The 15129-nt window shown below is 39.2% G+C and overlaps 1 protein-coding gene across 3 annotated transcripts in view; it reads right to left on the bottom strand.

Annotated features, from left to right (window-relative positions):
• Positions 1-537: 537 nt before the first annotated feature.
• The window catches only part of hook3 (hook microtubule-tethering protein 3), a 25410-nt gene continuing 10818 nt past the window's right edge, over positions 538-15129 (bottom strand). The window contains exons 8-25 of one of the 3 annotated variants that reach the window (XM_035667807.1): positions 14803-14886; positions 14000-14062; positions 12283-12446; positions 12015-12155; positions 11384-11471; positions 11045-11158; positions 10792-10902; positions 10380-10464; positions 10007-10076; positions 6999-7139; positions 6569-6656; positions 4436-4470; positions 3717-3799; positions 3491-3591; positions 3276-3380; positions 2996-3067; positions 2071-2207; positions 538-1898 (exon numbers count right to left, since the gene is read on the bottom strand). In XM_035667807.1, coding sequence (XP_035523700.1) covers positions 1886-1898; positions 2071-2207; positions 2996-3067; positions 3276-3380; positions 3491-3591; positions 3717-3799; positions 4436-4470; positions 6569-6656; positions 6999-7139; positions 10007-10076; positions 10380-10464; positions 10792-10902; positions 11045-11158; positions 11384-11471; positions 12015-12155; positions 12283-12446; positions 14000-14062; positions 14803-14886 — 1695 coding nt within the window. In that variant the 3' untranslated portion in view covers positions 538-1885. Of the gene's footprint in view, positions 2208-2995; positions 3068-3275; positions 3381-3490; positions 3592-3716; positions 3800-4435; positions 4471-6568; positions 6657-6998; positions 7140-10006; positions 10077-10379; positions 10465-10791; positions 10903-11044; positions 11159-11383; positions 11472-12014; positions 12156-12282; positions 12447-13999; positions 14063-14802; positions 14887-15129 lie in introns of all 3 variants that reach the window. The other 2 variants (XM_035667808.1, XM_035667809.1) reach the window with 2 other exon arrangements.

The raw sequence follows: 15129 nt of genomic DNA on the forward strand, positions 1-15129 counted from the left end.
GGGGGGGGGTGGAGGACAGGAGAACGGGAGTATGGGAGGATAACAAAGCGCAGGAGAATATGAAGAGAAAGGAGCTGGAAGGGTGGAAAGGAGTTTAATTGGGTGAAGGAGGGTGAGGGTTTGCTCTTCCGACCCCATCCCTCATCGGGCTTGTCTGGAGGTTACAATGCATGACGCTGCAGAGGGTTGTTAGTGCTCATGCTGCTGTGCTGGTTATTCGCAGGCTCGAGTCAATGCAAAGTCATGCAAACAGTAGGCGGGCAGTTCATGCAGCGTGTGCCTCGGCCTAACTGAGCGTAGGCCAAAGACAGGCCGGGCCGGGCCACGCCAGGCTTGGCCAGTTCAGTGGTGTACCAGTCATGCAGTGACATTGCTGTTGAGGGAGGAGAAAGAGAGAGAACGATGAGACGGAGGGGCCTGTTAGCCTGAATTTCTGGCCTTGATCTCAACACATACACAGCAAATGCAGGGTTAATTCTAAAGGTGCATCATGTAATAGAAGTTCATTCATGATGTGCCTTAAAAACAATGATGATGTAAACAGAATGGAAGAAGAAAATGGGTTAAAGAGAGGATAGGAACAGCTGCAACAAGCATACTTATTCAAGGTTCCCCCTTAAAGTGACACTGGAAATACTGTGCTTTTTAAAAACACATTTTAACATACCTTGGGAAACATTTTCACTATAACAATCAACTGATTCTAAAATGATATGGAAAGTAAGTCCGCTTCAGTGAGCTACATTGAATAAATACCTCATTGGCATTAAGGGGCAATCTACAAACCAAATCCCTTTTCAACCAAACAGTCCCACCGTCTAAAACTCAGCAACCATCGCACGGCTATATTTTCCTTCAGTGAATTTTTTTGTGTGGTGCTGGGAGGGAAGCCTGCAGTGTTGCAGGGATAATATTGCCCAACTGTACTGTAGTACTTACATTTAAATATAACCCTATGGCACATACGGTGTTGTCTGAGACAACCTGGTAAATGCTGGTAAAAGCTAAAACGCTGTGAACTGGTGCCACGCCCGGTTTGTTCCACGGTGGCTCTTTAAGTCAGATCATGAAAGCCGGTCTACACAATAATGGAGCACATTGATCTTTGCCGCAATCTATCTAGCTGTGGATCGTAACACCTGATAACACTTCAACAGCTGAAGCAGTTACTCTGCTTTTTTTTTTTTCCTCTGAGGAAATTACCCTTCACAATTATTGCTGCACTGTTACCAGCTGAAAAGTTACCAGTTTTTTTCTAAACCATGTAGTCCTATTAGAGATCATTCAGATCATTTAGCAAGCAAATGGAACATTTACACTTGACGACTATACATCTTCCTATGCCTCCATGTATTTGTTACTCAGTATTGATCTAAATCCACAGATCAAAACATAATGACATGGAAGAAGAGCGACTGAAAAATACAATTCAAACATTAACACATGTAAATGAAGAAAATGCTATTACCTGCTTAAAGCTACATTGTAAGAGTTAAAACAGAAAATCTGACAACTCCAGTCAACAAACAAGATGAAGCTCAAATGCTATCACAGGTAGAGATGTGCATAAATACTGCATGAACAGGCAGAGCAGTTCCTCTGAACATAAATGACAGTAAATTCAGTAGAGGATGCGCTTCTTCTCTGCCTTGGGGTCCAGATTACCTGCCTGGCAACTGTTTGCCACCAAGTACAGGTTGAGGAAGGTCAGTGGTTGAGAGGGAGGAAGAGAGGGTGTTTGGAGTGATTAGTCAGACCCTATCAAATATACTGGGGTGTGAAAAACAGTAGAAGCCTGGCATCACAGGAAGTCAGGGTAACATATGCTTAGTCGGGGGGAGAAAAAAAAAGTGGTGCAAGATTTGGGCAGCCTTGGCTGGCATCTCTACCTCATGGATCTGATCAAGAAGAAAAAAAGAAAATCAATAGGCAGAATGAAGGGAAACAAGAACGTCCATTAGAAATGAATGGAAATAGTGTGCCTCAAAAAAGGCACATCTACTGTTATGTAAGTTCAGGGGATTTGTAAGGTAGTTTGCCGCAGTATTTTTCTGCCCTGCTGCCATCTACCTTGCGGTAGCTGGCTGGACGTGGCCTGGATAGGAGCGCCGTGTGCTGGTGGCTTGTCTCTGCCGGGCCAGGAAGGACTGACCAGAACCGGAGTTGGCAAGTCTGTCTTCAGCCGCCTTCTTCTGCAGAGACATACCCTGGAGACAGATACAGAGGAAGTCTTATTATTGTTCCTAACGCTCACTGTCAGTATAACAAGATAGACTCAATAGCACAATATGAACTTATGCAGCAGCAGTAAACTGTTCTAACACTGAAAGTAAGAGAGTCACCAGAGAATCAGCTACCGTTGGTTTGCTAATCTTGATGCATGAGAAAGCAAATTAGCACAAACACAATATTATGTAAAATACACAATTAATATAGTGTTGATTTAACAACTCATAAGTATTAACACCAGCTATTGATCAAATGTGTAACCAAGCAATTATTGTTTGTTAAGTTGATAGAAAAGCATATGCTGCCCTCTAGTGGTTAAAATGCCTTTATGCACAACTTGTGCATGATCAGGACTTCTTATATACAATACTGGGCCTGCACTACAAAAACATCAAAAGTACTAAAATTCACATGTAGAATGTAATGTGCCAAATGAAAAGGAAGAACCAACCACAATTGTTTTCTGGACAATTATTTTAAAATAATGTTTAGGTCAGTCTATGTTTTTTAGTGCTTTAGATTACTGTTTTAATATGTTATTGCTGTCAACTGCTGCTTTGGGTCAGCTATGTGTTACTTTAGGGCTGCAACTAACGATTTCAATATTAATCAATCTGACAATTATTCTCCTTATCTATGTTAAGGATTTTGTGTGTATTATGTTATGTTTTTCTCTTCTTGCCCTTAAATCCCAGCTGCACATATGATGTGCCACAATTTAAAAAGCACACTAGTCAAAGTGGTGACAGTTGTAAGTCCTTCTTACCATATTGTACCAAGCTGATACAATCAGTTTCTCCTCGTAATCTCTCTGGCATTTTGTCTTGTCCATCTCTTTCTGTACAAAGAAAACGAAGCCACAACAAATTAAGCAATGAAAGTATTTTTCAGGCAACAATACGCTGTTGTTCCAATGTGTTTTCACACACTTCGACAGACTTCCTTCTGTGGTGGTTCATTAGAAGGTGAGAGATAAACTTGATCTATAAGCTACAGGTCCACTCCATTCCTTGCCAGACCATCTAATTCTTCTAAACCTGTATTACCTCCAATGAGTGCAACATCCTCTCCTTCTCCTGCAGCTGGTTCTTCAGGGCCTGGACCTCTGGACCTGAACCCTGGTTCTGCTTGGGGTCCAAAGTACGGATCACCTGAAGAGGACACATACATGTTTTTGTTGACCCACATCTACAGCAAGGATCATTGGTTCCAGAAAGATAGTTCACTTGTTATTTGTAATAAAGAATAAGAAAGTACTTACGCTCTTGGCTTTTTCCAGGTATTTCTTATATCTCTCCTCCATCTGTTTCATGTCTTCATCTTTCTTCTTCAAGGCCTCTTCTAGCTCATCCACTCTTTGGGCTGAAAGTAAACAACATAACACTTTTTTGTTAAAAATCATAGGAACAGATGGTAAGAGAGGATGGAGGTCAGTGGGTTTCGACTGTACTTGACACATTCAGAATTGAACAGAGGTCCAAACTCACAGCTGGCGTTGTATTTAGGCTCCATTTCATCAATGAAGGAGTTTTTCTTCAGTAACTCATTGTTCAACTCTCGTAATTTCTCCCTGGTGAAGAATACAAAGCAAAAGAAATGTGTTTTAGGCCTAGTTTTGTCTGATATTTCATGTTAAGCATTTCAGGATTGAATAAAGAGGATGGTTTAAATCTTTTAAAATGAAGTAGGGATGCGCTGATATATTGGCCGATGTTTGCCTTGTTGATTGACAATGGCCAATTGGCAAATAAGATGGTAATCACCAATATCAGTGGCCAATGTTTATCTGTTGTGTTACATCAACTTTGTGCTGGCTAAATGGGGTGTTGGTTGTTTCCAACTTGAATACTGGAGAAATAATCGCCACAGTTTGCCAGTACTGGCACAAACTGCAGGCAAATATCTACGGGCTCTATGCACACACACGGACAATGAGAGGCTGATCAGCTCTGTGTCTCACATCTTCGATGAGAAGAGAAATAGACTGAGCTGGAACAAGGCAGAGATGCCAGTCTTTGTAAATTTTCCTTGGCACAAAAGGGTGAATAAATAACAACAAAAAACACTGGCTATTGGCCAAAGTGTTATTTTAAACATTGTTATCATCAAAGAACTTTCAAACTGGTGCATCCCTAAAATAAAGTTCTATGCTATCCTGACCTGGCATAACTAGCAACATTTCTGGGTCTGTACGACAATAACTTACATGTGCTCTTCATACTTCTTCTTCAGAATGGAAGACTGAAAAAAGAGAGAGATATTGTTTATGACACATAATATTGTTACAACCTATACCACCTACAGATATAATTTCCAAATCTTATAGTAAAGTGCAGAAACATTCAAAGAGACACTCTCAGACAAATGCAGGAGTTCCTGCTAGCTTCACATAAGTCTTCTTCATCTTTAAACCTGCAGCCACATTTGTGTGTCACACATTACAAAAAAATATACCGAAAGGTTTTCAGCACAGTGTCTGCCTAAATGAAAATGATCCATCAGTGCTAAATAAAAGGCACCACTATAACAAAATTATACACATTCCCCCTTTTATCCAACAGAGGGGAGTGTAGAACAGATACTGTTTGGAAAAGAGACCAATAGAGAAGTAATCTAGACTTCAAGCTAGTCTTTGTCTGGGTGATTATGTGATTTCCCAGCCTGGATAATCACAAAGAATGGTTACAATTAGAGGAGTGGTCTAATTATTTTTTTTGAAGCTTTTATGTTTTTTTATCCTGTTTCCTCGGGCAGTACCACTATCTAACCATGTGGTATCTAAGGTGGTGTGCAGCAAAATCATGTGAAGGCAGAAATCTGCAGAGTATCTCTTAACTAGAAGTCAAACAGCACCAAGGAAAGAGGAAACAGGAAAGATCTACAAGAGGATGCCTACGGGATGATTAAAGATGTCTTTCTATTTCTAACAGGAAAAGGCAGAATCTCGACAGTTAGCTAGGAAAAAAAGTATCTCTTGTGTAGCTTGTGTGTAGCAACTCAGTGTAACAAACACATTAAAGTTTATGAAATGCTCAATACGAGGTTAAAATGCAGTGATTTTGGTCAAGATGTCATTCTATTTGCAAAGCAACTGTTGCATTTTGCAGTCCTTATGTAACGTATGATACATACATACAAAATATTTGCAATACATTAGGCAAAATTTTTACAATGTGTATATTTATTACATTTTGAGTTGTTACACATTTGTCTCCGGAAATCAAAAAACTAAGCAAACACCTCGAAAAAGTCTAAAAGAGGAAACTTGTCAGGAATCACAAAGTCATACTTACTATAGTCTGACAGTGGGAGCATTATTCGAAAAGAAAATGCAAAGTATTTTACTGATTGGCAAGAATCACAGACCCGCCAAATGTGGATGGTGTTACATCCATGCATTAACCTGACGTTTGACACACCAGCTCCTCACCAAAACGACTGAAACTGTACTGATAATTCTATTTAAAGAAAAGGCAGTTTGTCCTTAACTGTGGCAGTGCATTAAGGAAATACATATTTCCATTCTCTGCTTATTGTGCACTGTGTCGTGTCGATGAAACACTCAAAAGACAAAAAAAAAGAGTTATGTTCATCAGAGACAGATGGTTAAAGCATGAATGGTAACACTGGTGATGGGATGCAAAATCTACACAGGCTGGCAGGAATAGAACCAGAAATCACCCCCCGCCCAAAAAAAAAAGTTTAGTATTTTAAAATAGGGTTAATTATTTAGTAAAGAAGCAATGCAGCTCATGAAAGATGACGTTAAACATGCATGCGAGCTCTCTCTCACACATCAACCTTCTCAGGAGACGCTCCAACCCTCCTCTTCCTAAATACCAGTTGCCCCCTACTAGGAACTAGTTTGAAGGAGAGAAGGAACAAAGAAAAATACAATGAAAATGGCCCCATTTGTGTTAAACATGTTAATACGAACTAAATGCAATTTATTTTACTGATTTTATCATGGGCTATCATTTATTAATTCACTGATGCATTCAAGGCTATCCACAGCTACAACATACAAACAATGTAAATGCACACACACAGAAAACTGAGATCATGCATAAGATGAGTGTTAGAAATGGTTATTGTTAGGAAGAGTTAGTATCAAAAGTGATTTCAACTGTTTTCTATGTGCTGGGTGTACATGCACAATTTTGCCTTTTTAGTTCCTTTAAAAATGAAATACCAAAGCCTTCAGGAGAAGCGATGTACTGCAATCTTTATTCACCAAGTGTGGTATGATGGGGATTTGACTTTCTGTGGTTATTGCCAACATTTTAACTGATATCAGAGTTAAACTTGCGCAATACAGAGATAACATTTCATTACTTACATCATCTGCTTTGGAACCCTGTTCTTGAAGATTCTTTTGTAGCTCCTCTACCTGACTCTGTTCCTCCATCAGGCGCTGATTGATTAGCCTAGATAAAAAGGGTCAAAAGACCAGTTTTACAAGATAGTTTTAACACAGCAATGAGCAAACTGCAAGCTATACAATGGTAGATAAAACACCAGAGAGGCAGGCTTCTGGCTAAGAAGGTCATTGATTCAAATTCCAGTATAGACAAAGAAAATCTTTGTGGGTAGATAAATGGGAGATTGATCCAGATTCCAACACAGGGAAATAAAATCTGCCGACACTGAACATGTGAGTTTTAAAACTACATGAAGAGACATTAAATTTCAATACGATATTGAGCTCAAATGAGAGAGAATGAAATAGTGTTATTCCTAGGCAAGTTGTTTCTGTGCTTTTAGCTGACCTGTTTTCTGTCTCCAGTTCATTTTTCCTTCTGTTGGCATCCTCCAGTAAACTCTGCAACAGTGCAATCTTCTCATTGTCTGATCCCTCCTGGGCCAGCTTCAGCATCTTGTTCTCGTGCTGAAGGCGAATCAAATGTTCTCTGGAAAAACACATTGGACAGAAGCAAGTGTTAATTTCAAATTTAACTGATAACTTGTCACATATAGTTAAAACACATTATACACCATGAACTGTCTGACTGCCTAATAGTCTTTTTTACCAGAGACCTCAGATAGCATTAGCACCGCCTTCAATTCTACAATACATACAGACACACACAAAAAATGTTTTTAAACCTAAATCTTCTTGTAACTTCACTTTTCTTCAGCAAAGAAATTGCTCTCACTGGGGAAACTGAGTTGAATCTAAACACACCTTGTTGGACAACCAGACTAACTGACATTGCCATCTCCCGAGCTAAAAAAATATGTGAGACACCCACTCAGAAGTCTCTTGTTGTTGTAATCTCGCACTGCTCCCCTGACTGATTGCCGTTTCTCAATGATGCTAAAATTAGGTCATACTAGGGATGTCCCGATCAAGGTTTTTTAGCCCCGGATCCGATCTGAGTCATTTAATATTGAGTATCTGCGGATCCAGAGTTTTGATCCGATTAATTTTAAAGCGTAGCCTACAGTGCGCAGTGCACACTAAAGTACAAAGCTGAAGTAATATTAAAGTTACTAAAATCAATCACATGTATATGTTTGAAAAACCCTCTGTCGCTGTCTGGAGGCAGTCTTTCTCTCTCCAGCGTTTGTTGCTTCAGTACAGCCTCTACCTGAGTTACCTGAATGAATGTGTTTCTGAATCTGTATTCTGCTTCAGTGTTTATTTCTGTCGTCTATACATCTTTTGTGTGGATTACATGAATTAATTACTCCTATTGGCTCTTTGCTCGCGGGTCTTTTGTTGCACTTGCAGTGGCGTGTTGAATGTAGTTGTGTCGGATCTTTATTGCCTCTCTCCTCCGAGCACAGACCTCACACACACAGAGCAGAAAGGGGGAAAGACACAGCGAGAGAGAAGACGATTGCTGCACAGTGCATGAAAGCTTTGCAAATAAAAAAAACAGCTGTATTACAGCTGACGTAAAACGAAAGATCAGATCAGATCAATAAAGCTCAACACAGCCCATACCGTTCAGTTAAAAATGCCTTGATCTGCAACAGATCGTTGAGATCGGATCGGGACATCCCTACTTCATGCGACTTAATTTTATTTCTATTATCCAGTTTGCATTATTGCATTCATGCAAACACCTTTGCACCTCCTATGTTTCCTCTCAGCAGTGTGTAGCAGTGAAAGGGTCGATAAAGACTGCCTTTACAGTGTTGTGACAGGCAGTGAAGAGGTTTACATTTGTAGTGGTAGCAGGTAAGTTAAATTCAGTGAAAAAAATGTCCAAAAACAAAAGATTTCACCAGAGCAGTATTGATCTATCTTTCCTATATTAATTTAGTTGAATTACTGTGGAAAGAGACTGTGCACCCACTTTCACTGGCCCATTAATTTATATTTCTGCATCATAAAATAAGAATGAAAAAGAGAAAAGAAAAAACAAACAAAACAGAGCAATGTGCACAGTACAAAGGGAGGTAAAAAAGCAGGACTGAGACTTTTTGTACTCAGATAAACACAAAAATGTCAGGTGGAAAGACAGAAAGGTAGAAAACTTTGTTATACTGTATAGTGGGACTGAACAGATAAGATTGGATCTGCTGTTTGATAGAGTTGAGCACAGTCACTCTCTGTCTGTGTTTTTTCAGGGCGTGGCTGCCTCCTTTCCAACTGGAGAATTTACTAAATATTTCCAGATGAACTCACAGCTGCAGGCTGACAAAGGTTAGGCCAGGGAAGGCAAAAGAAGACTAGAGAAGAGGTTCTAATACAGCTTATTGAATATAATATGACACCAACATGACCGGATTTCTTCTAGTGGAGATCTGATTCCTACACAGCAGAAGAACTTAATTTCCAGCTAGTTTATAAAAAAATCAATCCCAGATGCTGCTTATGAAAGTAATGGGTTTAAATGTGACACAAAGGTACGGCCAACTGCAGTTTTCACACTCACTGTTGGATGTTGAACTGACAACCGAACCAACAGACACAAATGAGCACACATCAGCCAAGACACACAATTATCAATTTTGTATTTCACACACAGTGACTGTCTTTAGATATCTCACAGGAAACATCACTATTGCAACATCTTACTTCCATTTTTGAAAGGTTGCAGGATATGACATCACCTCAGGGCACAACAGCTCTTCTTACTATCTCTGCATTAGAAAGAATCGCCTCAACTGTCTTAACTCAACTGATGGTTTTTCTTTCCCCATTAGTAGCTTTTAGAGGATTAGGATTTCAAGGTAAATCCACATTTTTCTTGGTTCATCAAGACACGGCACGCAGCCAGCAGAAAACCCAGCCCTCTTGGAAAGCAGCAGTCAGGCTGATGTAACTCACACAACTATTACATAACTCGCTACAGAGGTGGCTCTTTTTAGGCTCATCTACCTTACCACAGCAGACAGAGCAAGAGTAACCGGCAAGAAAAATCTGGCTACAAAGTAAACAGCAGCAGCACAGACGCAGCATGTGCACACACAGGATTAGAAACATCTGTAGAGAATGCAACTGTCTACACTGTAAAGCAACTCTCAAATCTTATCCTTTAGCTTGACTGATGTGTGTTTAGCATGCATTTTGCAACACATGGTGTCATAAAATCTTGAAAGCATGTTGTTTGAAACAAGACAGATGTGATGCTATGATGTGATATTTGAGAAGGGATATTTACCATAACTTACCCAACTACCAAATATATTTATGTCCGATGATCTGATGTTTGTACTTCTACTGTATTTCTATTTATTCTCTCTTCTCTTCTACTTTTAGAAAAGTAAAAAAAGAAAAAAAAAGAAAAGAAAAAAAAGATAAAGTGGGGTTCAAAAGTCATACCTAATCTCTGGGGTGGTGATCTCAGCAGCCAGCGAATCCGAACCGTCGTTGCTGGCCAATGGTAACAAACCTAAAACAAACAGATAGATTGCGGATGAAAAAAAGGCAATCCAGGCACTCCAAAAACAAAAATATTAAAAGCATGTATTGTAATGGCCACTGTAGGTCTTCATCAGGGCTTTAAACAAACAAACACATATGTGGCTACACCTATATAGAAGCGCCAGCCAATGAGAGGTAGTCACCTGAACCAAATAATAAGATAACATTGGAGGTATTTAGGCTTGCCCAAGTAAACTGTGCTTACTGTAGCTTTAAAAAGGCCATGCTTAGCTACCTATATTTAGCCACTCTTGACAGTCATCAATTTTACCTGCTGTAAGCTGTCCCTCCTGGGCTTGGACACAATGGAGCTCCTCGATAGTCTCCTTCAGAGAGTCTCTCTCTGTCCGCATACGCTACAGAGGGAGTGACAAATGTGTGATGCACTTATACAGAAAAAGTATGACAGGGAGAAATAATGCAAGGTCTGGAATGAATATCCCCAATGTGCCTACAGAATGCATCTGTAAATCAATTAGGGACAACTAACACACTGCAGAATTCATTCCCAGCCTCTGGTATTATCCAATGTTACTCCTCTCCTTCTAGTACATCAATAAAATATATTGTGGGATAATTCTATGAAAACTGTATATTTATGTGTTTGCAGAGTAAAAGGAATACTGTTGGGACATTGTTTTATAGTGCACTGGTCCTATATGAATAAAATTTACTTTACGTACATCTTTTTCTTTTTGTAGAGAGTCCACTTTCTCTTTGACTCGTTTGTACTCGAACTCCATCTTGTCGGCCTTTTTAGACTCTTCTGACAGTTTGTTCTGAAGTTCCACCACCTGTGCAGAGAAAGGGCACTTAATGAGAAGACATCATCTCTCCAAATATACTATACATATGTGTGAGAGTTACAATCGGGGTACATCGCCCTGCTATTTAAGTAACGATTATTGCATGTGCACATGGCTGTTGGTTGGGTACCTGTCTCTTGTATGTCTCCAGCTGGCCCTTGGTAGCGTTCGCCTTTCGAAGCTCTTCCTCCAAACTGACGTTGGTCTGCATTAATACTGTGTGCTTCTCCTCCATTAGCTTATTCTGAAATAAAGCAACAGAATTATAAGTTTTATTTGTGCAGTTTAACTTTGACGAACGAATATTGCCAATTGTTAGACTAACAGGGAGGTCACTAGTAAAAGATATTGATTGGAACTATATTTTTCTTGCAAACCAACCACCTGTGTAAAGTATTGTTAGAAAAAAGGAGAACTCCTCATATTAAATATATTAAGTTGTTGCTGTTGTCTGTTTGTGACTGTCTACCTGTCTCCTGAGAAGTCCCATGTCCTCCAGTTTCTTCTTGTAGTGTTCCACTGTGCCCTCCAGCTTTGATACTTTATCTGATGAATGCCTGGGAGAGAAACAGATTCATTTTGTGATGTTACATTCAAAAAACAAAGGGGGGAGGGGGAGGGGTAGGGAGAGGGAGTTTTACCAAGGCTCTGTTTGAGTATCAACACACCTGTAACAACAGAAGTCTGAAATAACAGGATAGTGACCCAACAATACATTATTTGTCTTCTGTCATCTCCTGTTTTTCTGACTCATTTCCACTCCCATTGGGCTTTTGGTGCAAGTCTTATTACTTTTCAAATAATTTATATCTTTAATTATGATTCCATGATGCAATGTTGTTGTGTTGTTTTTAGCAACCAATACATCATCCTAATACATTTCATGTCATATAGCCTCTCATGGGTTATTACAAATGGTTTATCACCTCTTAGTGCATTCTAAAACAATATTTAAAATAACATTTAAATAAGCGCATAACAAACATCATCTGTAAGACAATGAATGTTAACATTATAACTTGTGATTCTCTAAGTGAGATTTTGCAAACAATTAGTCACTTGTTTAGTGTTTAGTCTTTTTTTTTTAATCTCTGTTTTACCTGAGAACATCCATCTCATCCTTGAGAGACTGGGCTTCATCAGCCAGTGATGCAAGCTCTTCATTTTGTGACTTTACATCCAAAAGTTCCTTTTCAAGCTCTTCACAACGGATCCGGTAGTCATCTTTTGCTGCCTCCAGCCTAAGAGAGAATTAGCAACATTTGCAATCTTTCCAATCTTAAGACTTTTGACATCATTATCAGCCAATGCAACTTGGCAACTCGCTTTTCATATGACAGTATCTCTCTCCTTCGAGCAGCTACACACCTGAAGGTTTCTTCCTGTAGTTGCTCCAGTTGTGTCTGCAGCTGGAGGTGTCTGCGTCCAGCTGGGCTGTTTATATCCTCTATGGAGTCAGACTGGTTAAGTCTCTCCATAAGGACCTGGTTTTCTGCCAGCAAACTGCTCTTCTCCTCCTGCAGGGCAGCGACCTGTGGGAGAGAAGATGGCAGAAGGGGGGACAGATAGAAATGCAAAAAGAAAAAGGAGCAGAAAGGGCAGACAGAGATGGAGGAGGACAGATGGATAAAAGGGAGCATAGGAGGTGTAAAAAGGGATGGAAAGGATGTTTAGATAGAGAAGAGAAGCAGAGAAGGGAAATAAGTTAGCAGAGAATGATACTGAAAACTTTTAAATTGTATCTCTAAAGCTACTTTAATGTGCATGTAACATTTTCTTCACAGCATTCAGTCCGATAGGTTATTCACAATCACTGCAGCACTGAGTTTGTAATAAAGCAAGCACACACCAAACACACTTCAACAAGGCAAACCAACAAACTCCAACATAGCATAGAGGGCTACATATGGTTTGATGTTGCCTTCTCAATGTGATAGACAGGGTATCAAACTCCACACAAAGCAAAGCAGAAGCAGTTTTTATGTACCACAATACTATACTATTTACCAAGTCTGCTGTACCTCAGTTAATGTAAGAACTGACCTTAATATTTTTCTTAAGAGAAAATATAACCATGCTTTTTTGGGAAAGTTACCTTAATATGAGCCTAAACTGGCTGATATCCACAAAACTAAATAGCGTATGTAAGTGAAAGGGATATTATTTTATTTTCATTATACCTACAGTATGTAGATACTGAAGTGTTATAACACCTGTATTATCTATCTTGCATGATTCATTTTGTGTATTTTATAAGCCATTACAGTTTTATTGACAATGTGGTTTTTTAAATGTTGTCTAACACTCCTGTGTGTAAAATGTATGCCATTTAAACGTCTGTAACAGTGTTATGTGGAAGCATTCTGGGAGAACTTGCACCAGTGTGAAAATTCTCTCACTGCAACAAGTCTACATCACATCCAAGACGTGATCAGGACAGCTCAAAAAGAAGGAAATGGACAGAAACTCAGTTCTATTCATTCTTAAAACCAGAAAAGGGTTTTCTTAAAAACATACTTAATTCCTATGAATATTGAGTTACAGTAGATGCTGCTGATCGCTTGCTGGCCAGAGTCCTGTTTTTTTTTTTTTTTTAAATAAGATTCTTGGTGTGCTTTTTTCATTTAAAATGGAAAAAAATCTAAAATAATGATATCACATATGAATAAATATTCAGTATATGTAAATATTTGATATATATTCAACAGCTCTGCCAAGAAATGTCTCCTTCCTGCACCCAAAAGCCAAGTTCTTCCTCTTACTGTCTACTGTTGATGTGGAAAAGCATGAAACACACCAAGGTAAAAAGGCTGAGAGGGGTTATTAGTGAAGGGGTGACAAGTGACACACCCACACAAAACTGCAGTTGTGCCTGGTGTGCCTCAAGAGGACCACGTGTACACGTTTGTGCACAAACACTTGTGCACAAACGTGTACACACACATGCACACATAAGTAGGAGAAAGGGGACTCTGGATTCCACAGGGGATGCTGGTGCAAGCAGACTGAAAAAAAATCCAGGACTTTTAGACACACCACACACCATGGATGGAAGAGACAGAAAGAAAAGAAAGTTTGGATTTACCCTCTCTTCTAGCTCATTAAACTCTAACCTCAGTCTATCACGCTCCTCTTGGACATGGAGGGCCTTTAAAGCAAGGCATACAGTATTGAAATAGTCAGGAAATAAGAGGACACAACAGGAGAGCAGGCACCGCTTTAAACGACAGCTCCATTTTTCTTGCAAAAACTGTCATTAGCAGAAAATAAATGTAAAATATGTTTGTCCATCGTGATCAACTGCTATGAAGATAGAAAGAGATGTGAGTTACTCTCCTTTTGCAAAAGTTCATCACTATTAAGGTGAAAAAATAGAACAATCTGACAAAGAAATAATTAAGTAAGTATAAGAAAGGTACATCAGTAGTAACAGAATCAGCATTTTTGATACCATTACAGGGCAATTATGCAGAAAAGGGAGCTGCTTTTAAAGTGTAACCAATAAAATAGCTTTAAAAGTATGAAGTAAGACACAATCAGTAATATAGTAAAAGAGTTACAAAATATAGCAGACAAAGTAAGAAAAAAAAAAAACTTTAATTTGGTGGATTGTAGGAATACTATTTGTTTATACAATATAATTTCAGCACCATGAATACACCAAATGGTACTAATAATAACTTTAATCTCAATTATTCACATGCTCCTTTTTTTAATAGTGAGCTACTGTAATAAATAATTGACTTTGCCAGACCTACTGGTGGGGTTTATAGTTTTCAGGTTAGGTCATTCAGACATGATAAGAGTACCTGCATACTGTGCTATGGTTTACAAAACCACTTATCAAACAGCCTAAAACATGGGGGATCGCAACTGCATAAAACCAACCTGCATGTCAAGCTCGCGACACCTCTGGGAGATCTCTTCCTTGGTAGCCAAAGCATCATTGAGCTCCTCTACTGTTTTCTTCAGCTGAGAACACAAAGAAACAGCAAATAAAGACCCTGCAGATTTGATTTGAATTCCACACAATTTGTTGTCCACTTGGATGAGACAAAAGAAACACTAATTTACATTTCAAGGGCGTGTTGGATGAAGGGCTATACAACACAGTGTGACATGTTTGTGTGGCAGTTCGTACACAGTAATAATTGCCCAGGAGCACAATGCTACTGCTGAAGCTAGCTTTTCCACAAAAAAGGAGGGTGAGACATG

The sequence above is a fragment of the Morone saxatilis genome, unplaced genomic scaffold, assembly GCF_004916995.1.
Source record: "Morone saxatilis isolate NCDOM2014 unplaced genomic scaffold, NCSU_SB_2.0 Contig21, whole genome shotgun sequence".
Classification (NCBI taxonomy): Eukaryota; Metazoa; Chordata; class Actinopteri; family Moronidae; genus Morone; species Morone saxatilis.